We start from the raw sequence: 26,134 nt of genomic DNA on the forward strand, positions 1-26,134 counted from the left end.
TTGTGTTGTCATGACCTAGCAACAATGATTTTAAGGTGGTTTGGTTGGATGTGCTAAATTATCCACAAAAACATGCTTTTTGTACTTTTTCTGAGGGGGAGGGCATAAACTGGTGGTAGTGTTGCAAGGTTTTGACAGCATTGACTCATCTAATATTCACATGTTGGGAGCCAACATCATCATTTTGTGAGAAAATGTGAAATTCTAAAGTTTTATAACTTCGCCTTTTCAGGTGCAGTTTTGAGGAAACTTTCACCATTTCATTTCCTTAAATTTACTCTGTTTGTTACATTTCAGTAAGAACATGGTGTGAAATTACACTTAAATGTTTTTTTGTGATGTTCTCTAGTTTAGCAAGCTCTCAGCTAGTAGATATTGTTATCATCACCAGTAGCCTATGCCCACATAGTAGATGGCAGCTTCATGAAAGAATTAGAGATTATTAGACAATGATTTTGATTGAAACTGTCTGAGCTATTGATCAGTCATCAACCAGACCTCGTGAAGAGACTTACGGTTGAAATTATGATCTTACTATTGGTGACAATGCCATTGTGGAAATTTAGACAATATTTTAGAAAATGTGCCAAAGGTCAAAATCGAGGCTGCCTGTTTTTTGGAGAGCTTAGTAGCAAATGCCTGGAAATTCAGACAGAGATAAAGAAAGAATATCTCAAATTTATTATATGTCATGATTATCCTTAATTCAACATTCTGATTGGTGATGATATAACTAGCATGACCTCGTAATCAAGTTGTTGTAAACTGTACAGCAGTTTGATTGTATGTATCATGTATAAGCAAATGTTTCACATAGTACTTATCAAAAACAAAATCAGTGGAAACAAATTGTCTCTTAGAATGAATGATACTAGTAGTTTCTGAATACGAGGATTTGAAGCTTGCTCTGTCACTGATATTAGGTTGAATTGCTCTCAGAACTTTGTATATACAATCTTCACGTAGAGCTATCCATGCATTTGATAGTAAAAAGTCCATCCGAGTTGAGTAGTACTGTAAAGGCCCATTTACACTGAGTACGATACGGGCAACAGGCCAGATTTTTGCTATGGTGCGCCAAAAGGAACCATATCTGGTTCTATTACAGTATCATTTCCCTGCTAATAATTTTGTTCCAAAATTAATCTTCTACTATTGATTTTGTTGCTCTGGATTTGGACATAAGAATAACATTTTAGGTGGTTTTGTACCGAATTACTGATTCTTTTTTAACAGAACCAGACATGGTTCCTTTTGACACACCATAGCAAAAACCCTGACCATTGCCTGTACCATGCTCAATGTCAACACGCCCTTAGACCAGAAACATTTGCGGAATGAAACTTACACAAATTGGAGCCGATTTCCTTTTTTTGCAACATTAAACTCTTGCAAATTGCCACTGGCATTCAGTGCATTGTGTAGACAAAAGGTTTCGCAAATATTGGTTCCTTGTCATTCAAGAGAGTTTCATGCGCATGAAAATTTCTGGTTTTACAGTATTCTAACTCATGCAAGGTTCACATGAATTTGATTGTGTTTTAATCTGTTATGAAATGACATTGAGTCCATTGATATGGTTTGCTTGCTGCCTGATTGATAGGTTCTCCGAGTGGGGTAGCAACTGGCAGCGTTGGGTCTGCCCCACCCCCACCCAACAACGAACAGCCACCCCCAGACAACCTGGCAACGAAGAACATGTTGGTGCTGAGCGGCGGGGAGGGGTACATCGACTTCAGACTTGGTGAGTGTCTTCATCTTTTTTTCCCACAGCTGTAAATCATATTTTCTAGCACAACAAAAGAGTGCTTGACTTGCCTCTTTCGGAAAGCATGGGGAATGATATCACTGTTAAATATGTCAATTATAAGTCGAGGGAATGTGCACTTTAACAAAATGAAATTTTTTGCAATTCCCTATATATTTTCTCTATATTGTTGTACACATCAGAAACTGCAGCAGTCTTCCCATCCAGCAATGACTGCACTGAAACTTGTGAACTGATTGTCTGACTTTGCAAACGTAAATAATGTGTTCTACTATAAATGTCACTGTATTCACACAACCCACATGTATATTTACGTTTCAAATAAGTTGTGAAGTGATGTATGCTGTGCGCTCCATCAGCACACAATTTCCACAATATTCTTGCATTCAGACTTTTTACAACATGCTCAAATTTTAAGTTATGGACCTCCCTGCTACTTGTGGAGAAAAAGCAACAAACAAAACATTATTCAATTTTTATCTCTACTTCTTTTTAATCTGTGTACAGGAGATGGAGAGGATGAGGAGGAGGGATCCGGTAGCTATGGCGACGTCCTGACCAATTCCTCCAGGGCGGCACGCAGCGAGCGGAGTCACCTCATCGTCTGGCAGATTGCTGGCCAGGTGGACTAACGTTCCCCCGGCTTCACACCGCCGAGAGATTCCTCAGCCTGGTCGATCCTCTGGACGTTGCTTCCTGTGCCGTCATGGGGTCTTGTTCTTGAAACGAGAGGAACACAGTCGGCATGGTGCTTCTCTGTATCACCATCTTTTTTCCCCACCTGGAGATGGTCAAGAACTAACACAAAGATAAAAAGTTGTTGGCAGAATTTGCTTGCTTGTCAGTGTATGTACGATTTTCTGTAATATACAAAACGCAAAAGAATTTTTAAAAACGGGGAACACTATTTACATCCATCTGAGACGGAGTCATTTGAGTACCTGTGTGTGACAGACAGACAAATGTGTCAATGTACAAACCCCTCTGCTTCTTGTGTGTTTTGTTATGTATGGTGTCTGTAAAAAGAAATAAAGATGCTAAGAAAAAAAAAATTGCACGTTTGTGAAGTGTAACTATGATGAAATTCAGTAATATGCAGATCATTCCGTTCCAGTGTAAATAATCTGGTATGTACGTGCAAAACACACCGAATGGGAGGCGTAGCGGTTGGATGATGTTTTTGCTGATGAATCCTGCCAGGTTGGTGAGGGCACTCGCCGTATCATCATTTTAAGATCACTTATCAACCAGAGACAGCTCTCTTGGTCTCGTGTCTGCCAGCGAAAATATTTGCTAGTTGTATCAGTGTTTTGGATAAGCACAGGTTGTCATTGTCTCCCGCGCGACATTTGAGGAAAGAAATTTACTTTTCAAAAAAACAACAAATGAATATTTGTGTCCGGCATAATTTCAATAACTTAGTCTGCTGATGCAGGCTTTGACATTTGTGCATTTAATTGAATATAATAATAGTAATAATAATAAATTCAAACTTCACAGGAGCGCATGGTATACGTGTAGTTCTGTAAAAACAAGGAGCTAGGTAAAAAAAGGAAAAATGACAGTTAAGGATAAAATGGTTTTGTTGTGTTGGCACTCCGACGCTATGTCGACTAAAATGCTGCGTGTACCTCCTCCAGCAAACCACATTCGCCCTTTAAAGCAAAGAAACTTTACATGTCTATGATATCGATATGTCAGATGGAGGGATTATTCCCAGGAATGTCAGAATTGGGGACGGGGAAGAAAAAAAAGTCATAAAATTCTGGGTGTATGTGCAAGTTTGCTGCTACTAACTGAAATGCGTCTAGTGTCCTGTTCTTTTGTGTGTAAACAAGAGTACATTTAAACAGTGAGTAATGCAAAGTTTTTATGTAATCTAAGGTGAATCACATGTCCATCTTGTTCCATCTCTCTCCCTCTCTCTCTCTCTCTCTCTCTGCTTTTCATGCCTAGTTTTTATATCATTTAAAGTTAGGCCTTGTCGTTACACATAGAACATTTTACGAATAATTCTCAGATATATTTTTTAAAGACAAGCAAGTACTTAAAAATCAGATATTCCAGAAACAAAATGATGTTTGCTTACATTTGTATTTTAGCAAATCCAATATCAGTCAAATTTGCAAATGTCAATTTTTTATGTTTACCCTTGGGATTAAGACTCATGATGTTAAAGGACCTAGAAACGTGGAGCTCTGGTCTTGTATTAACCCGTTTAGGACGGACTGAGTTTGTTACAACATGCATTTCCCATAGACATCTGCCCGAGTACACTCAGGACTCGTCCTCAACGGGTTAAGCTCATCCCATAAGCTTTTACATTTTATGTGAAACTTAATTTTTCTAGATTCCTGCCATTTCAACCTTTTTATGCTGTCTGTTTAAATGTTTTGATTGTAACGTTCTTGTCCATGCTCTTAATGTCTTTATTCCACATGTTTTATGCTTTTCAACATACCAGCTTGCATACTTTTTACAACCTAACGTGACCCCAATGTTAACAATCTGAGTTTACATTCACTTATATCATCTTGCTATCAACATAATATGCTATGTATTATCTACAAACCTATACTTTACAAAGTGTGTATATACAGTTGAAAATTTGTACATAACTAATATAATTTGTACAATATCTCTTTTCAAAGATGTTCAGAGAAATTTGAATGTATTTAGATTAGAATAATTCAAACCTGAATTATCATCAAATGAGTAATGCTGTTGAATTGAAAGTGGTTCTTGTGCAGAGAGAACTTTTTCAAGGGAGATTTAATTGTACATAAATATATACAGCGCCATCAATTGCCACGGCCTAACTAACACTTTACTTGTTGTAACTTGTTACAAATAGTTGTAGATTTGGGTAGGAAAAGGGAATTTACTGAAAATGTAAGGTGAGGGAAAGTTAAAGAAAAAAAACACCTGTTGTTGACTAACATGGGTCTTATCTGTCGAAACTAATATTGCTATCTGCAGGGATGTACACACATGCACACACACATTTACGTGATCATAAACACTGATGAAAATCTTAGTAAACTACACTTGTGGACAGTTTTCACAGAATAGTGCATAGGATTTCAAAGAACACAAGCAAAAAGTGCAAGTTGTAGCCCAGTAAATTCCATTCTTCATTACTTACGTCACACACATGTATGAATGAGGACAAAACCTAATTGCTATGGCAAGATTGTATCAGACTCTCACGGAAGTGACGAAAATTATGAAACAGACACGTGCTATATGGGTAGCTTGCCTCACAGTCTTACGACTTAAAGTTGTTCACCAGATGATGCTGTGTGCGCTTTGATATTGTATTTCAAATAAATCCAATTTTTCTTTTTAAATCACATTGAAAAAAAAGAGAATAGTTTTAAATATGAATTGTGCCTCTTGCAACCATTTCAACATGGATGATAAATATGCATGTGTTCATTCCCTCGATCACAAAGCCATTGACACATTAAAAGATAAATAAATGTTGTAGGCACTCAATGCCAGTTTAAACTTTCCTGTCAACAGTCTGTATTGATATTCTCTCACACCCCACTCACTGTGCTATTGTCTATTTGTCTATCTCTTGCTATCATGAAATGCTGTAACGTGTAGGAAGGACAATGAAGAGTCCAAGCGTGAAACACATTTGACCCCCTTGAGCCTCATAGAGAGGTGTGTTGAAAGTAACACAGTGTCACAAATACAGTCCTCACAGGTGTAGAAAACCAAGGGTCTATGGGAAAGGCGATCTTTCATGAGAGTTTAACAGGAAAGGTTGCTCTTGGGATACTAGGTTGCTATGGGGATGGCGGGGGGGGGGGGGGGGGGGGGGAGTGTGGGAGTACAACTTTGTGTAATTTCAATGCGACAAAAATGAGATGATGGTTTCGTTTTGCACATTTACAGTGTACATTTGTCACTGAAAGCAATTTTCCAGTATGTAAATGGCAAGTCCTTCTGACTTAAGACTATTCCAGGATACTTTTCTTCATGTTCCTATGCAGGTAGTCTGACGTTCTCACATCATGTGCATGACTTCTCGATCTCTCGAGGTTCATTACTTATTTACATCACTGGTTGCCCTGCTAGATTGACTTTATGAATAAAGATTAAGTTTTGATTTACAAGTGTGACTGTTTGCTGCCCCTGAGAAGATCCATTGCAGAGCAGTTCCATCAAAAGCTGCATCGGCATTCTGTGTGGTCAGTGCCAAAAAGTGTTGCTGTATTGGCTTTCCAAAGGTGCATGTGCACTCCATACTTGATATTGCAATACCCAAAGTATGTTTTAACACAGTAGCACACATGCTGAATGGATGTGAACAGTGTTTAAAATGTGAAATGTCGTCGTTAGGGCATTAAACAAACTAACAAACAAAAAGAGCTTAATTTTTTTTATTGTGAAAGTCTACCAGTCATCAATATAAACATTAAAGGGCTCCCACCATTTTTGTGGTCACTGTGGATTTATCTGCAAGTTCTGTAACCCAATTCACACCACTTCTTTAGTGCCCCATGATTTATGGTCTGACCTTTGCTGGCCTAAGTTTTTAAAACAGCAGGTGTGTGCAGAATTCATGAATTCATGAATTCACGTAGTCTCTTGTTTTCTTTTTTCTTTTTCACTCAGTAATGAAACGAAATAACTGATTCAAATTTAAACCTGTCTTAGATATTCTGCTTTTGGGATTTTTTTTTTTTTTTTCATACAGATACAATATTCTTATGATATTCCATGGCAGTTAATGGAATGATAGACAATCATCGTTGACCGCTACTGATTTATCCAAAGGTCAGTTTCCTGTAAAATTGATTGAAAATCATCAAATTGATGACTGATTATATGTTGTAGTTTGCTTACCTTTCCTTGTGGGTATGTTCACCAAACAGGCACTATTTCATTTGGGCTCGCTTCTTGAAGATCCATGTTTGCGCTGTTGTGCATTACTGTGGTCAGCATTGCAGATCTTGTCAGGGCTGTGGGGGCAACATTTGCATTTGGTGTGAAATATATCAAAATATTGGCACCCCAGGATCCATCAACCGTTGAAAGGGGCATTTACGGTGAATCCGCCTGCAGAGATGACTGGTAGATTCATATGAGGTGTGACAACCACATTTATTTCGGGTAGGACCATACAGCCAAGAGCTTTTATCTGGACAGATGCAATATTTATGATGCCCAGATCACAGGAAGGTTTTAACTGGTATTGACGTCTTGATCGTGTTTATATTTACATGTTTTAGAATATGGCAGCATGCTGTGATAAATAAAAATTTAATTTTGCTTCAACTGACCTCCCAATGTCTTGCTGGTTTATTCTGTTTGGTGACCTGTACATTTAAGTTTAAACATGTGTACCAAGTTTTGAACACTGGTTTTAATGTTATCAATCACTTTGTTTAGTGAACTTAAAAAGGATCTAGTAAGTTACCATTTCCAAACCAATGAGGCATCTAAGGGGGCTATTGTATGGTGTCCTTTTTCATTTCTGGCCTGGTAGGAAATATGAAATTGTAGGATATATATTTGTTATATCAGGGGCGGATCTAGGAATTCTGTAAAGAGGGGGCGCGTTTATAAAATTAAAGGGGGTGCACGCACCCCTCCCCCCCCCCCATTTTTTTTTCTTTTTATTTCTTTTGTGTCAACAAAAAAATAAAGGGGGGGGGGCGTGCACCGGTTGCAGTCCACCCTGGATCCGCCACTGGTTATATTGTAGTAGACTGCAAATAGGATGCAAAGACATAGAAATTGGACAAAGCCTAAATGAATTTGTCTTCTACAAAATAATATTTGACATGTTATTATAAAGGTAAATAGAAGTTAACCCATTTATGACAAATTTATGTCAAATTCTTCAATCAAATCCCCCATTTTATTTGTGTCGGCAGTCAAAATTGAAATATGTAGTTCCAATATCTTGTTTGCTTTGAATGTTTAAAAAATTAAGAGTTCATTAAAGTTGCATGAGTGGTATAAATGTCACTGGTTTATACCTAAATGTAAAGAATTTTACATTTTTAGTAGGCAAGTGATTGGTCATACTCTCTGTGCCCCCCCCCCCCCTTCCGATGTTTTGCACAGATGGAAACCTGCCATACCCTGAATAATGTACAGAAGTATGATAACCATCTATTGCAATCCTGTCCCCAGTAATTTCCCGAGGAATTCAATCTGAAGTTCCCAGTGGGTAAATGTGCTGATTTATTATTGATCCACACCATGAAGGTTGGCAATGAAATGATAATAATTGTGAATCCAGTAAATTCAAACAAAGAGTGGAAAGAAGTTTCATTGAAAACAGGCATGAAAGAAGAAAGTTGCAGAATTTTTAAATCCTTCATGTTTCCATATTGAAATCATTTATGTGTGTTGCAGTGGCAAATACAAACCAATAGGGTTGAGATTTTTATTGCCTCGGTTCGGCACTTTCCCTTCATCTGAATGCACACAAATCCTTTCATTTACATGTACACCAGTATTTTCATTCTTTAAAATTGAAATGAAAGATACTAGATTATTGACTTTATATCCAATGATTGCAGAAATATGGCAGTGATGACCAAAACATGGTTTTGATATCATTTATGTTAACAACCAAACCGGAAAGCTTTGACTCAATGTCATTATTTGCAAATATGATTCCAACTGATATCATAATTTCAGCAGAACAAATGAGAAATTCCTGAATAACTTTCTTTGTCTATATACTACTTCTATGAAACATCTAACCATTCAATTTGTATGAGTTTGGATCTTTAGATGTCAGGATGAACAGGGAATGGTTTAATCAATTTACCACATCGAGTTCAGCCATTAAGTGTAAAGAAAAAAAAAAGAAAGAAAGCAAAAACAAACAAAAACATCCAAAACTTCAAATTACATGAATGTAACAACATGAATGTAACAACATTTGTACATGATGAGTCATCAATATAACTCAAGCTACAGCCTGCCAATCTCTTTGAGAGAGACCTCCCTGCATGTGATGTTTTGGAAATGAGGACTCAATACCCCTTCAGCTACAATTAGCCTGCATCTGTCACACCACTTAACCCGAGCATCCTTCTAAAATGTGACTCGCAGCCAGAAAAAAAAAAGGAACAATTTTTTCTTTGTGGAAGAAATCATGTTCCAGTAGGACTTCATATGTGAGTTTTTGTAACCCAGGAAAATTTTGCATGTGATATGACAGTGACAGTGAAATGATGATGGTGCTGAAGATAATTAGGTTGATAGTGATGATGATATTGACGAGTTGCTGATGATGATGGTGATGATGATGATGAAAATGCTGTTGAGCACCGTAGGCTGTTGCAATGGAATAGTTCAGAAGTGAATCTATGCTAATAATTAATATGTAGGCCTAAGTTATAATTTCCTCCTTTTTAATGGAGGGGGTCGTGCCATGTTCACCAAAGCAATGAAGAATTTTGTGCTCTTCTTTTTTTCTTTTGTCAGAATGAAGTGAGTGCATGGTGGCAGTACTCAATCACTTATGATTTCACATATTATATTGCATTATTGATACCTGAATCTGGAAAAAAAAAATGTGTTAGTAGCTACAGTGATATTAGTGCCTCCTGGGTGCTTGTAATGCATTTGTGTGCTTTCTGTTTTATGTATATGTGTGATTTAATCTAAGATATTTGTCTTGTTACAGAGAATGAGTGAGAATATGCGTGATTTAATCAAAATACAATATGTCTTGTTAAAGAGAATGAAATACTCTATCTCGTTTACCATCCTCCCCCTCCCCACGTTCCTCTGACCAGAAGCGGTTGTAATGGAACAGCTTTCATGCTCGTTCCGCACCAGCTAAGTTCACCACATTACCGGTAGTCAGAGAGACCCCCCACCCCCGCGGGTGTGTATCCATGAACTTCGTGCGACAGCTCCTCCCCCCCCCCCCCCCCCACCCCTTCTTTCACGCCGCCTCCGTTGTCATTAACCCCTCTACCCTTTGGCTGACAGATCGTCTTGTGTGTGTGTGTTTGTGTGTGCCGACCATGCGGCATGGCTTTGCTGGCAATAAACATGACATGGCGTCCATCTTCACTGAACTGCCAGGAATGTTAGTCCGTGTATCATTCTCGCAGCCGGTAATTTGACACACACTAATCAACAGCTGCAACCAGCCTGATGTCTTTATAACCGCTTCTCTAGCCTTTGCGCAGCGTTCGCCCCGAGCTTTCGGCTGCAGTTCAAAATAAGAGAGAAAAACGATAGATAAGTATAGGTAGGTTTATGTATAAGCAGATAGGTAGCTAGATAGACAATCCATAGATAGACTAGATAGATAGATAGATAGATAGATAGATAGATAGATAGATAGATAGATAGATAGATAGATAGATAGTAGATAGATAGAAAGTAGATAGATTGCATGATTGAATGAATGAATGGTTGATTGATTGATTAATTGCTTGCTTGATATTTTGATTGACTGACCGAATGAATGATTGATTGATTGGTTGATTGATTGATTGATCGATTGATCGATCGATCGATGGATTGATGGATTGATTGATTGATATAGAAGGTTATTTGCGATACACCTTTCTTAGAGCACTTAATTACAGTTTTAATGAACAGAAGATAGTAGTAGCATGCACAGTGGTTTAGCCTATAGTAGTAAATGACAATTATAGACCCTGACGATGATTACATGATATCAATCAATATGATATCAATAATGATTGAAATATCAATCAATTATAAAAATATTTTATTGTTACCTGCAACATTTCATTGTTACCTGCAATGTCGAAAATTTTAGAAAAAGTAGTTTACAAGCGTCTCCACTCGTTCATGATTGAAAATGAAATATTAAATGCGAATCAGTTTGGTTTTAGGAAAGGATTTTCTACCGATTATGCTATAATTAAATCTGTTGATAATATTATTGATGCGCTTACTAAAAAGGAGCACATAATTGGAGTTTTTATGGATCTTAGTAAAGCGTTTGACACTATTGATCATGACATTTTACTTGAAAAATTACATAATTACGGTGTGAGAGGGATTACTCTGTCGTGGTTCAGAAGTTATTTAAGTCATCGAAAACAATATGTTGCATTTAAATCCACTCACTCAACATATTCTAACGTGTTATGCGGTGTCCCTCAGGGGTCTATCCTCGGGCCCCTACTCTTTTTGATTTATATTAATGATATTATTAACTCCTCTCCTCGTTTAAATTTCATCTTATTTGTAGACGACACCAATGTTTTTTATTCCCACAGGGACATTGTAACACTGGTTGATACATTAAATACGGTATTAAGCAATATCTCGAAATGGTTTAGAAGTAATAAGCTTTCATTGAATATTGATAAGACATGTTTTATACACTTTCATACGTTGCAATCCCAACCCACCCTTCCTCAAAGTATTTTTATCGATGATATAAATATTGCTGAGAAACATTCAACCAAGTTCCTAGGAGTGACCCTAGATAGCAATCTATCTTGGAATACTCATGTTCAGAATATTACAACAGCAATATCTAAAGCAACTGGTGTTTTAAGAAGAATAAAATATTTAATTAATGATCAAACTTTAATTATGTTATACAATACTTTATTTTTACCATATGTAATGTACTGTAATATTGTATGGGGCAACAGTAGCAAAACAAAATTGAATACAATTTTTCTTCTCCAGAAAAAGGCTCTTCGTATATGCACACATTCAAATTTTTTTGCTCACACTGATCCCATATTTTATCGCCTAAAAACTTTGAAAGCCCATGATATACATCTATACCTAACTGCCATATTTATGTATAAACACACTCGAAATTTATTACCATTTTTTCATAATACCCTAGTAACCAATGACCATATTCATTTATACCCTACTCGTCGTTGCCATGATTTTCATTTAAGTAATCCGAAGCTTTTACTTGCTCAAAAGTCAATTAGACATCAAGGTCCGGATACATGGAACACTCTTCCTGAGGAGTTGAAACAGTGTGCCTCCTTGTTTTCATTTAAAGCAAACTTAAAGAAGTATATTTTATTACAGTATACTTCAAATACGAACTAAAAACAAACAAATTATACAATTAATGTTGGTCTCCCGATATCAACAACGCATATCGTCCCCTCTTTCAGTAAACCAATTTTATTATTCTAAATTCCAGCCTATCTGCCATTGTGCACCTTCAAGCACCTGCACACACATTCACCACCACCACCATCACACACTAGAGTTTATTTTCCCCTGCTACTTTCGCAGCAGAATTTATATCGTTACGAATCTAGTACGTCCTTATCTTTTCCTCGGGCCGGCCATCTTTTCAAGCAATGCTTATAATGGCGGCCCTCTGCATAATCGTTTCTTAACTATAAATGCTATTCTTATCACTGCTGCATAGACATGCATATTGTATATTATATTTCTTTCATATCGTTGTTTATGCAAGTCAAAAGACTGTGTTAAATTTATTTTATATATTTCCTACATGTTCATGATTATGTACTTATATGTATCGTGGTTTATGCAAGTCAAACGACTCTGCGTTGAATTTACTTTGTATACTTCCTGCATCTTCATGATTATGTAACTTATGTATATTGATTTGCAGAAAATAAAGTATCTATCAAACAATAAAAAAAAAAATGAAGGAAAGACATAGCAGATCTATACTAACGACATAGTGGCATCCTGCGTATAGCATGATTGCTATACGTAATATATGGAAACAATAAGGTTTGAATGATTTGATTTGATTTGATTTGATTTGATTTCTGAATTTCTTTTTCATACATAAATGAAATACAAAGTCAACTGAACGAACAAATATTGAAGAATCTCTGAACACTAACAAAGGTTTATGGGGTTCAAGGGAATGGATCCCCGCTCGAGCAAAAACTTCTTCTTTTTTTTTGCGGAAAACAAAACCCAACAACAGATAACCTCTCAAAAGAAAGAAAGGAAAACTCATCAACAATGACTAACAACAACACTAACGACGCAGAGATCTCGGGCTGCAAATAAACTAAGGGCTTTTTACACTTGTGTTTCTTAACCCGGACTTTCTCTGACCCAGGACTATCGTTAGTCCCGTACCAATATTTTCAGCTTTTTACACTCGCCAATTAGTCCCGTACTATCTCTTGTCCGGGGCTAAGGAGAAAACTGACCTTTTTACACTCGTATTTCTTAGCCCCGGACTTTCCAAACCACATGAATATTCATAATTACGCTGTGTACTGTACACGTACACGCACGCACCGGCAGCACTTGATTACCTCGTTTCTGATTGGTCAGTGAGGGTCGGACTTCGTCTCCGTTGCTTAGCCCAGGATTATTTTTTCGTTCTGTTTACACTCACTTGCTTGGCACCGCAATTGCGGTGCTAACCCCTGCTATTTTGCAGGGCCAGATAGTACCGTACTATCGGTGGGGCTAGCCCACTTTGGCAAAAACGAGTGTAAACAGAAAGTGGGCTAAGGATAGTCCCGTACCAACGGTGGGGCTAAGGCCCCCCCCCCCCCCCCTTAGCCCCACCGATAGTCCGGGGCTAAGCAAAAATTTACAAGTGTAAAAAGCCCTTTCAGGGCTTTTTACACCTGTGTTTCTTAACCCCGGACTTTCTCTGACCCAGGACTATCGTTAGTCCCGTACCAATTTTTTCAGCTTTTTACACTCGCCAATTAGTCCCGTACTATCTCTTGTCCGGGGCTAAGGAGAAAACTGACCTTTTTACACTCGTCTTTCTTAGCCCCGGACCTTCCAAACCACATGAATATTCATAATTACGCTGTGTACTGTACACGTACACGCACGCACCGGCAGCACTTGATTACCTCGTTTCTGATTGGTCAGTGAGGGTCGCACTTCGTCTCCGTCGCTTAGCCCAGGATTATTTTTTCGTTCTGTTTACACTCACTTGCTTGGCACCGCAATTGCGGTGCTAGCACCGCAATTGCGGTGCTAACCCCTGCTATTTTGCAGGGCCAGATAGTACCGTACTATCGGTGGGGCTAGCCCACTTTGGCAAAAACGAGTGTAAACAGAAAGTGGGCTAAGGATAGTCCCGTACTATCGGTGGGGCTAAGGCCCCCCCTTAGCCCCACCGATAGTCCGGGGCTAAGCAAAAATTTACAAGTGTAAAAAGCCCTTAACATTGCGTTTCTTATTTCTTATCTTATTTTTGTAAACACAGCAAGCCGGATTTGTTTGTAAGCCGGGTTTGTTTTTCAAGGTCAGATATCATAAGGCAGGTTGCTCAAGTCTTGCTTGATGTCCAACCACGCAACAAATTGAAGTAAAAATCGAATGTAGCTCTGAAACTGAATTAGGAGTGGTATACAGGCGAACGTGTAATGAGCAGCTTTTCAGACACGATTTGCGCAAAGAAAAATAAAAAAGAGTACGTGACTAGAATGATAACACGAGTCCTCCGTAATCGTGGTTTTTCAGTGTAACGTTGCAAAGCTCCCTCCCTCTCTCTCTCCCTCTTTCTTTCAGGCGATCGTGTAGAGACCGGAAAAAAGAGAGAAAAGAATTAACGGAATAGAGCACGAGTTTAGAATGCAGAACACAATACAATAGCATCTCCACATTATCATTTATTTCGTAGCTGGAAGAGTTTCATTGAGAGAAAGCGAATCACTTCTTATCCCTTTCTCAACGCGAATCTCATATTCAGAAATAGACAAGAGAATACAGTCATGGATGTACAAAACTTGCAATTATAAATCACTCCTCTTTCCATCATCCTTTGTTGGAAAAGTTAGGCAATTTTCTTGCTTTCCCGCATTTACAATTCATAATGAGTCGAGCTGTGTAACAGAATGTGTCTATAATTCAATTACGAACATGCCCGCGGTCAGCAATAACTATATAGTTCGACCTCGATTATCTGGCCTCCTTTTATCCGGAAATCTCTATTATCCGGACACGTTCACGCAGTGAAGGACTTTTTTTTTTCATCCAAAAATTGAGAAAAAGCAGTGACTTTCATGGATCTATTTCACTAATTTCACAAGATGTGCATGATAGGTTTCTCAATATCTAATGAGGTAAAACATGTATGATTTTCACATAAAGATATACTTTATTTTTGTGAAGAAGGGACTACAATTTTGCGCAGGCTAGCATAGATTACTGTAAGGCAGATCGCTCAAGTCTTGCTTGATGTCCAACCAAGCCACAAATTGAAGTAAAAATCGAATGTAGCTCTGAAACTGAATTAGGAGAGGTAGAAAGGCGAACGTGTAATGAGCAGCTTTTCAGACACGATTTGCGCAAAGAAAAATAAAAAAGAATACGTGACTAGAATGATAACACGAATCCTCCGTAATCGTGGTTTTTTCAGTGTAACGTTACAAAGCTATAACATTTGAGTTTTCGCTCCCTCTCTCTCTCTCTCTCCCTCTTTCTTTCACGCGATCGTGTTGAGACCGGAAAAAAACAACAGCAAAAGAATCAACGGAATAGAGCACGAGTTTAGAATACAGAAAACAATATCATCTCCGCATTATCATTTATTTCGTTGCTGGAAGAGTTTTATTGAGAGAAAGCGAATCACTTCTTATCCTTTTCTCAACGCGAATCTCATATTCAGAAATAGACAAGAGAATACAGTCATGGATGTACAGAACTTGCAATTATAAATCACTCCTCTTTCCATCATCCTTTGTTGGAAAAGTTAGGCAATTTTCTTGCTTTCCCGCATTTACAATTCATAATGAGTCGAGCTGTGTAACAGAATGTGTCTATAATTCAATTACGAACATGCCCGCGGTCAGCAATAACTATATAGTTCGACCTCGATTATCTGGCCTCCTTTTATCCGGAAATCTCTATTATCCGGACACGTTCACGCAGTGAAGGACTTTTTTTTTCATCCAAAAATTGAGAAAAAGCAGTGACTTTCATGGATCTATTTCACTAATTTCACAAGATGTGCATGATAGGTTTCTCAATATCTAATGAGGTAAAACATAATATGATTTTCACATAAAGATATACTTTATTTTTGTGAAGAAGGGACTACAATTTTGCGCAGGCTAGCATAGATTCATTACACCACCGTTGCGGGGTACGCTACCTGCCTTAGCTGCCAGCGCACTGGCTGGGACGGCAGCTTGGACGGCAGCTACATACATTAAAATAATGTGTCTCCCATTATCCGGCCAATTCGCTTATCCGGATTAGCGCCGGTCCCGACATGGCAGGATAATCGAGGTCGAACTGTATGTAATTTTATATTTTTCCTTTTATAAACCACAACTCATAATTTACTATTGTGTTATTTCATGAAGAGGTCCATTTGAGCTGATTCTATGCGGACAGTGGTTTTTTGTTCTAAATTTAGACATGATTACCGGAAATTCTAATTTGAATTTTTGCGTTCCGTCTTATAAGATTTAGAGGATATGGCCAAAAGTGCCGATTTAGAGCGACCTCGCGCTTGAAGAATTAGATCAATTTCCTTTGCGTTAATCATCTTCAGGATTCCTCGTCTCATTGTGTTTTTTTCCCTAAGCCATTCAACAAACGTGAGGTGAATTTTCCCATTAATGCTCATTGCAGACAATTTGTACAATCGGCGCAAAAGGACGTTGCCCCCATTCTGTGAACATGGTAGAATCATTCTGATGTTGCACATACTAGTATAGATGTCGTTGGTATTCAAATAGTGTCTCGGCTAATGTCTCTGATAGGAGAAACAGACTTATTCTATATGTTGCCTGTGGATTTACCTTGGTATACGCTCTGGCACCACAGTGAATATTTTATTCATTCCTTGTGCCAATGACGCGTGGGAGATAGAAGATTCTCACCATTATTAATGATAATGCCATTCCATTATTCATCTCCAATTGTGTTCATTGTTGGGGAGCGTATGGAGCATCCAAGACAAGTAGCCGGCAAAAGGGGCATCGTTCTAATCTATCATCCAGGCAACACTTCAACTGTTTATCAGTAATAATAAAAAACACCGTTTTTTATTTATGATCAGGCCCATACGAACATTGTTCCATCTCAAAGTAGCGACATGTATGTACATCACAACGAATTTACCTCTCTTGATCAATCACAACGAAGTTATAGTTTATGGTTACAGTTCGTCATTCCGAAGGTTTGTATTTACGAAGATTCGTTATCCAAAAACGGACTGAGGTTTGTATTTCTGAAAGTTCGTGAGTACGCACCTAATTCTTTTCATTTTCGAATAAATGAATCTTCGGAATAACGCCACAAAATGTTCGGATTATCTGTTATGGGCATCCGGGTTTTGTGTGTTTCAAAGTAACAGAACTTCGGAATGATGATGCTTGTTTCGGAATAACAAAGTAACGTCACCCACATTGTTAAGGGGGTCGTATAGTTTTGGTTGAGATCTAATTCAGGTTTCTAACAGTTTTTTTTTTTTTTTTGGTGAGATAATGAGTAACCTCTTATGAAATATGAAAGAGCATGTTATTCCATGAGGAATTCAACGTTTATTTGATGAAAGTTGGTTTTGAAATGGCTGAGATATCCAAAACAGAACGATTCTAATAAGTGTGGGACCCAAACTTTATTATGATTGCTTTGTTTTACTTTGTTTTTTGATGTTTCAGTCATTCCAAACCCAATTTTCATCAAATAAACTTTGAATTCCTCTTAAAATGATATGCTCTGTACTATTTCAAAAGTGTTTTCTTGGTATCTCGCAAAAAGTTTAAAGCCCAATTCTCATCTCCACCAATACTGTACTATCCCTTTCATTATGCAGAAACGGGGGGGGGGGGGGGCAGGAGAAATGTGAACCAAATTATGATAGAATTGCATGATTCATTTTACAAAGATGAATGATTGATGGAATGTAGAACATAAGGATTCTTTAGCATTTCAGAGGAAATTAAGAAAATATTCTAAGAAGGACTAGAGTTGTGCGTAGGCAAATGCAACATAGAATTCAATATGTAGCCCTATACGCAAGTTTGATAAAATTGCAATCATTTTCGAAGTCCTCAACCATTAAAAAAAAAAAAAGTCTTTTTGAACTGAACGAGCTGGAAAACAAAAACAAAAGAAAAAAAATGAGGTCCCACCGAGATTTGAACTCGGATCGCGAGATTCAGAGTCTCGAGTGCTAACCATTACACCATGGGACCTGGATGGCTCTCACAGAGCGGGAAAACCCCTATCTTCTTATTTACGTCGGCTTGCATGGCTTGCAAACTTTTTGCATGCCGTGCATTGCCACTGGATATTGAGGTTAATAGGAACATACAGGTAAAGTCGCGCAGACAGAAATATGGTAGACAGGTCATTAAAACATGACATTGGAAGTTAAAGGGATGATACAGTTTTGGTTGAGATGGGGCTTGAGGTTTCCGACGTTTTTTGATGATGATTTTTTTTTTCTTTAGATAATGACTGAGAAACCTCTAATCTGAAGGAGCATAATCCTAGGAGGAATTCACACTTTTTTTTTATTAAAATTTGTTTTGAAATGGCTGAGATATCCAAAATCGAAGCGATCCCAATGGTGGGACCCACCTTTTGTTATGATTGCTTAGTTTTATGAGATCTCAGCCACTTTAAAAGATATTTTCTCATTAATAAAGTTTGAATTCCTTTTACTAGAATAACGTATGCTTTTCAACATTTCGTGAAGGGGTTCCTAAGTATCCCGCAAAAAGTAAAAAGCTGAATTCTCACCTCAACCAATACGGTGTCATCTCTTTAAGGCATTCGGAAGTTTCATATACTTTATGTAAATAAAACTGTATACTCTATGTCTGAACCACAAATGCCACTTTGCAACTGTCCAATCCGGCATTTAGTTTAAAGAGGAAATATTGTCCAAAAATCATTTAGTCTGATAAAACATAGTGAAATCTTACGAGTTCAACGTTAAAAAAAAAAAAAAATTGACTGAAATTGGTGAAAAAAAATAAGGGAGTTATGACATTTTATAGTTTTGCTAATTTCTGCAAAACAGTTCTCGTACAGTGGATATGAATATGTAAATGAGTGAGCTAACCATGACATACCCTCACAATTTTCTATTGATCGTATAAAAGAATGACGAAAATTTCTGTTATTGAAGTCTGAAACATGACGTTATTCTTCATTGAATAACTTCAGAATAGTGATCAGTTAGATATACGAGGATTTGAGCTTCTGGAATAATTGCGTTTGAATGAAAAACTAGAAACTATATGGTAAGTTGTGAGGGAATGACATGCTCACTTTTCCATTTGCATTTTCTTATTGACTCCAAAATAACGAAACTTCAAAATGTCATAACTTCCTTATTTCATATCCAATTTCAATCAAATTTATACCACTGATCTCGTAATATTTTACTCTTTCATATCAGACTAACTTATATTTGGACTGGATTTCCTCTTTAAAGCCAGTGTACGTTATCGTTAACGTTAACGTTAACTTCATGAGCGTATAAGCATAAAAACTTATACGATTGACATGTTTTGTCTCCTCACTGTTACAAAGCTCATCACTGTCACGTGGTAATTTCAACACTGCGGATCTTGATGCGTGATGGATGTAGGCACTCTACGTTATGTAAATGTTCTTTTTCAACAACAAAATAAAAAGAAGTTTATTCAAGACAGTTCGACAGGAGATGGGAGTCGATCACATTACCACCAACATCCTGTTTTCTTAAAAACATGGACACCAATATAATCATAAATAATTCTCCCATCTGTTGCCCGATTTCACTAAAACCATACCATTATCCTCATTTTACTGTAGTATTCATAAACGTTGCTTTGTTTTATATGAATGAATTCAGTCAACTTATATGACGCCAGGGGCGGATCCAGGAATTCCGTAAAGGGGAAGCGCCTCTACAAAATCAATAGGCGGCGCTCGCCCCCCCCCCCCATTTATCTTTTTGTTTTCTTTTGTTTTAACAAAAAAATAAAGACGGGCGCGCCTCTTGCGCCCCCCCCCCCACCTCCTCCGCAGAATCCGCCACTGAACGCGGTATTGAAGAGTACCTTGAAACGCTCGCAAGAAACAAACAAAAAAAAAAAAAATGATAGGGCCTAATACAGCAGAGGGAAGTAGGCGTAAGTGAATAATCCTAACATTATAAAAAGCAAACCAGGATATTAAAAAGCAAAGCAGCACATTATTATAGTCTGATTTGTGTACTACCCACATAATTATGCATGAGGATGTTGCCAACTTAAACAAACAGACAGACAAGCAAACAAACACATCCGGGCAAAATAACATAATTCATAAAAACATTGCATTACTTTTTAGCAAAATGATTGGCAATTAAATTACTATCTTTTATATTTATGTCAGTAATTAAATCACTATTGGCGTCATTCTTGTAGATGTTAAATATCATGCAACTCTCATTACAACGCTCACTTCCACGCAGGCACACACACACACACACACACACACACACACACACACACACACACACACACACACTTTTTTTTTTACACACATCGTAGGTCTATCGGCATATGTTCCTTTTCTCCTACTCCTTTTATACCACTATAAGAAGACAACGACCATCTTGATATACGACTGCTTTCCCCTGCTGCTGTCACGTTTACATTGTGTGCAATCTGTCCATGAACTTCATTTTTTTTTTTTGTAATACACGTAACAATAAATGATGTGCATTTATATATGATCCATATAAACATACAATAATCTAAAAGACGTTAAAACACTCATCACCACCCCCCCACACACACACACACACACATTTTATTGCGTTGGGGGATGAGCAAGACGTCTGTCAATAGCATTTAGACAAAAAAGAAAAAAAGAAGCTTTGTAAAAAGTGTCGCTTTACAACACTAAATCTGATATTCATTTTCCTTTACCTTTATCTTCCATCATCGATGCCAATGGACGTAGAGAGGGACACACACTAAGGATTTCGCAAAAACAATTTAGCAACATGTAGGCCTACGCCTCCGGGAAAGACGATCGCTGTCCGACCGTTCAGGCGATAATCCGGCTGTTTGGAAAAATGAGTAAAAGGGAAGGTCCCACCGAGATTTGAACTCGGATCGCGAGATTCAGAGTCTCGAGTGCTAACCATTACACCATGGGACCGTTCTATGTATATATTGTACATGGAAAATGATTTGTATTGTGTTTCGTATATGCGTTAATCTTTATTGATAGCAAAATATGCATTTATTTCGTTGTTGTTTTATTCTTTAGTACTTGTGGATGCTGTTGATACCCTTTGATGTATTCAGAGCTTATATCCTTGATTATCATCAATCTGTTTTTATTATGATTTTCTGTAGGACCTACGTTTTAACGAACACATTTTATTCTTCCGTTTATCATCAAACCTGCATGAACAGCTCATTCACAACTATACAGATTGTCTTTAAAGCAAATGTATAATAGTTTTATCTCTAGATTCACAAGAGAAAGTAATGACTTATGCCGTTGGCCCGACAAGTTTCTCCTCAGTCTATTTATCGGAGAGAAGCGAGCAGATGACGTGTAGGCTACACTGACTTTGTGACTCGTATCACGATTCGGTGAAACAATAGGCCTATCATTTATGAAGCGTGAAATTCCAGAACTCTTTTGTTTTGGATCTGATATATTGTATTGGGACTTATAGATCATTTTGCTTATTTGATTTTACTTTGTTTATTGATACAAATTAACTTTGATAGGTCCTACAGAATGTATAAGGGCCTATAAAAAAAAAAGTGTTAAATCCGACTATCAACATTACTGGTTGATTTATTGGTCCATCTTTACTAGTTGTCTATACAAATACGATGCCTACGAATCAATTATCTCTGTATTAAGTAGAAAACCTTCTAGAGATCAGTGCTATGAATACATTATGATGGCTTTTAGACCAAAAAAAGAAAAAGAAAAAAAAAGTGCTGATTAGCTCACGAACAACGATTGATATGACCATTGTGTGCTTTCACACGCGCGCTCTAGTGTCTTTGTCGTTGCAAATAATGCAATAAGTGGGACTATGCTCGCGCACATCTCCTATGCTCGGGCTGCGCGCTCGGGCTCACACCCCGCAAGTAACACCTCAACGAAATCCTACAGTCCATTGGTCGACACACACCATACAATCCCGGATCTTTGTACGTGCTTGCTATGCATGCTAGCTAGCTACCGTACGGGACACGGGATTGGGATTGCCGACTGCGATAACGGAAGATCGCTCAATGTATGAGTGAACTCAATTGGCTCGCAATACCATGCTCATAACTCGACCTGACTGTGTACACAGTATTTGCCAGGCGAAGAGAGGGCAATGTGTGAAATCAGAAGGCTGAGATGAGCTCAACTTTCAACCATTGTCACTGTTGATCTACTCACTACTACGGTACTGATACTGATATTGTGCTGTGCTGTATGTGCCTATCGATTGATCGTAGGCGAGGTACGCACTACACAGAGCTCCGGACTCGCTGAGCTGAGCAAGGCGGTCTGTTTGTCTGTTGCGTTGCAGAGTTGTAGGCTGATCGTTCCCATCCCCTTCGTTAAATGCCCACGATCTACTTGAAGAGCTAGAGGTCAACGCGGATGAGCACGCAAAATCAAGAAACTACCGAGGTAATGCTGCAACTACCGGTAAAGTGGCGGTACTAAACCGAGTTCTACTGTCCTGATCATTGACATTGCTGATACATAGGGCCTACACTACAGTCATATAGATTTTAATGTAGGGTCTATTTTGTCAGCTCAGCTCAAGGCCCTGCGCTGCAACCCACACCCACCAGCTGGGCCGGGGTAAGGGGGAAGGGGGGGGGGGGGGGGCGGGGATGGTGACAGCAAAATGAATGGGGATAAAATAGATGTCTACACGACCATGCAGTACAGTGAATGTGATCTTACGACTTTCCAGCCCCTGGCTTCTTGCATAATTGCATTATGATGTGATAGGAACACCGAATGGGTTGAATGCAATAGTGTACGTCACTTTTAAATAGATGTAACTACACGCAGCCGCGACAAAACGCGGCTACACCTCTAATAACTTCGCAGACGTCATTTTTCAGTGTGGTTGTGCGACTCCTTCATGAATATCTTTATTAATCGTGGAAAACTAAAATACAAGGAATTATCGTAATCTATGATAATCATTCAATAATCGGTATGCGATCTTTTGTTTAATTACGTCAAAAACTCACCGAAATCTGTGGCTGAAATCAGGTCTGTAAACGTCCTTATTGCTTCACTCCTCATCTGCGTGTTATTTGAATGGCATTCACTCTCCTATACTACAACGTAGGTAGTCGTAGTCGGAGACGTACGTCTCCGACTACCTACGTTGTAGTATAGGAGAGTGAATGCCATTCATATAACACGCAGATGAGGAGTGAAGCAATAAGGATGTTTACAGACCTGATTTCAGCCACAGATTTCGCTGAGTTTTTGACGTAATTAAACAAAAGATCGCATACCGATTATTGATTGATTATCATGGATTACGATAATTCCTTGTATTTTAGTTTTCCACGATTAATAAAGATATTCATGAAGGAGTCGCACAACCACACTGAAAAATGACAACGTCTGCGAAGGAATAGAGGTGCAGCCGCGTTTTGTCGCGGCTGCGTGTAGTTAAAATAGATGTAGCCTAGATCTAGGTGTTCGTAACGTTAGAGTCTAGAAAATCTAACATCGATTACCATTTGGCATTAAGTCGCCACTATCTAAAATCGCCAGACATTCACATCGCATGTAACGCGCATTGCGATCGGAGATCAGCTGGGGCAACGGATTTTCATCGCGCTCAAAAGACATTGGATTCACCTTTTTCCTCCATAAAAACACAAATGTAGAATCTAGGCATAATCAAAATGTATTTTAACATATGTAACAGGTGACAAAACCATTTTTAATTTTTAATCAGACCCGCACGCACGGCTGTGTGTGCGTGCCCTCAGGTTCTCTATCCAGCACCCATGCACACACAACACATGCAATTCGCCATTCGCCAGTACTCTCAATATAGGGTCGTCATCGGACAGTCATTTTGTCACTGTTGAGCTGCCACCCTTATTTTCTCTCATTTTTCAAAACACACCCATCATTCAGTGGTTCGACCCAATTCTGTAAATGCCAAAGTTCAAAATTATATGTGATTTAACTAACTTACCTTTTAAATATCGCTGTCCCCCTTTGAAGAAGTAGACGGTTCCCGACCTGTCTCATGAGCACACTCTACACGTAGTGTATGTGTGTCAAACGTACATGTAGTACCAAATTCAAACACATTTGTCCTTGAATTTCTTCCCAGCCACATACAGATTTTTCACTTTGACAGAAGGACTTATTTTTTACTTTTCACTCGACATAGAAAATAGTCATACGCATGAAATAATAAGGCACAAGAGGGACAAACAGTGATAGGTGCATGAACGAGTGGTGACTTCATGCTAATGGCAACTTAATGGTTGGTGACGTTAGAGTAAAAACCCCAGTTTTCAGACATTTTGCTTTCCTAAGCTGATTCTTACCTGATTCTTAACACACTGGACTTAAAGGGGAAGGCTAGTAACTGATCAGTGGGAATCAGTGGAAATGCTGGGAGATGATTGTTCCAATCCTTATGGAATTCATTCAAGAGTTCATTGTATATCTATTGTTGTGTGAAAATGATTTGCTTCAAAACGGTCTCATATTCAAGTAATGTGCAGATTAATGCTCCGTCACTGACCAGGGACGCTAACCTGGAAGCATTAAACTGCACATTACTTGAATATGAGACCATTCTGAAGCAAATTATTTTCACACAACAATAGATATACAATGAACTCTTGAATGAATCCCATAAGGATTGGAACAATCATCTCCCAGCATTTCCACTGATTCCCACTGATCAGTTACTAGCCTTCCCCTTTAATTTGTGCGCGCTTTGGAAAATTTGCACCAATTCTGCATTTTTTAATGTGAAATTTGGGATTTTGGATGGATTTTTGGAGGTGACTAAGGGACTTTCCTGTTGTGAACGACATTGCCAGTACCTGGTATATGAAATGATGTGATATGCGTGTGTTTTGACAGTAGAATTTGCTGGCTTGTGATAAGTGGCTGGATTCTCATGAGGCTCATGAAGCTATGTGAAGAGTGCAAGTTGCTTTGAGAGACATCCTGAAAGTCACTGTTGATATCAACACTTCCCCAAAAACCATTTAAGTTCAATTTTTGTGAGTGATTAGAAATAAGCTACATGTGATAAGTATTTCCTGTGATTTTAAATGCAGTTTGGTTTCTTACGGAATTGAAGATATCTGTACATGGATACAGAAATACATTAGCACTGGTATTAAGATCTAAGGGTGCTTTTAAAAAATGCAGTTTCATGTGTACTATAAAAGTTTTTAAGTTCTGCTCCATAAGCGCCAGTACTGATGTGCATGCATTCTACATGTACAATGTACGCTTCAATTACAAATAATATAGAGATTCCATGTCAATCAGTTCACGCACACGCATTACGTATCACTTTTGTTCAAAACGTGTGTATGTATACTTGGAAAAAAAAAAATATTGATTGCCCAATTATTCAGTTGAAAGAATCAGGTGATTGACTAGTCTATTTCAAGTTATTTTTGTTTTTGTCCCCCCCAAAATAAAAATCGGAGTGACAAAAAATTCTAATATTTTGCAGAGGACATGTCTCAAGTGTATTCTACAGATAGAGCAAATATAATACGGTATCGGTACATTTTGCCCTCATAATCAACATGATTCCTCTTCTGGATGTGATGTTGTGATAATCCTCACATACATGTTGTAGATAGTGAGCTTGGACAACACAGGATAGCCACATTGATTTGAGGAAACAATAAAATAAAACTGCACATATCACTTCCATCATGACTTGTGTACTAGAAGATGTACATGTACAGTGAGTTTTGTACATGTGCAGTGCAATTTGCTGATGATCATGTAAAAGGCACCTTCACATCGTTCTATGCTGATTATTTTTCCTGAACAAAACTCCTTGTACTTAAGCAGCAGATCAGAAGTTTACAAATTTAAAAGTATTCCTCAGTTCCCAGATCAGAAACAGAAAGTCAAATATTATATTTGGACTCCAACTCCAACTCCAACTTGAAAAAAACAAAACAAAACCAAAACCAAAACAGGAACACCCCCCCCCCCCCAAAAAAAAAAAAAAAAAAACAAAAAAAACAAAAAAAACAAAACAAAACCTATCTCTGGTACAAGGTAGGCACATTTGTACTATTTCAACTATGCATAGTCTCTTTGTTTATTTACATTTTTACCAAGATGATAACAGGCATTGGAGGTCTACACTGTTATTTCATGATTCCTTCCCTCTTTTTCTTCTTGTTGGTGATTTTGTGTTTTTTTTTTCCCTCAAACTCCCATCTAGGA

The 26,134-nt window shown here is 38.0% G+C and overlaps 2 protein-coding genes and 2 non-coding genes across 4 annotated transcripts in view; 2 read left to right on the forward strand and 2 right to left on the reverse strand.

Annotated features, from left to right (window-relative positions):
• LOC140235151 (C-Jun-amino-terminal kinase-interacting protein 4-like) overlaps positions 1-4,028 on the forward strand; it is a 104,955-nt gene extending 100,927 nt beyond the window's left edge. Inside the window, exons 26-27 of the mRNA XM_072315187.1 lie at positions 1,604-1,744; positions 2,276-4,028. Of these exons, the coding sequence (XP_072171288.1) occupies positions 1,604-1,744; positions 2,276-2,400 (266 nt within the window). The 3' untranslated portion in view covers positions 2,401-4,028. The remainder of the gene's footprint in view (positions 1-1,603; positions 1,745-2,275) is intronic.
• A 13,792-nt stretch (positions 4,029-17,820) lies between these two features.
• Trnaq-cug (transfer RNA glutamine (anticodon CUG)) lies at positions 17,821-17,892 on the reverse strand. Its single transcript has one exon. It is a non-coding gene; the product is annotated as a tRNA-Gln (tRNA).
• Positions 17,893-20,770: 2,878 nt separating this feature from the next.
• Trnaq-cug (transfer RNA glutamine (anticodon CUG)) lies at positions 20,771-20,842 on the reverse strand. Its single transcript has one exon. It is a non-coding gene; the product is annotated as a tRNA-Gln (tRNA).
• Positions 20,843-22,002: 1,160 nt separating this feature from the next.
• Positions 22,003-26,134, forward strand: part of LOC140235014 (adenylate cyclase type 9-like) — a 52,336-nt gene continuing 48,204 nt past the window's right edge. Inside the window, exon 1 of the mRNA XM_072315053.1 lies at positions 22,003-22,336. The gene's annotated coding sequence lies outside the window, so the exon portion shown is untranslated. The remainder of the gene's footprint in view (positions 22,337-26,134) is intronic.

This window comes from Diadema setosum, chromosome 11 (genome assembly GCF_964275005.1).
Source record: "Diadema setosum chromosome 11, eeDiaSeto1, whole genome shotgun sequence".
NCBI lineage: Eukaryota > Metazoa > Echinodermata > Echinoidea > Diadematoida > Diadematidae > Diadema > Diadema setosum.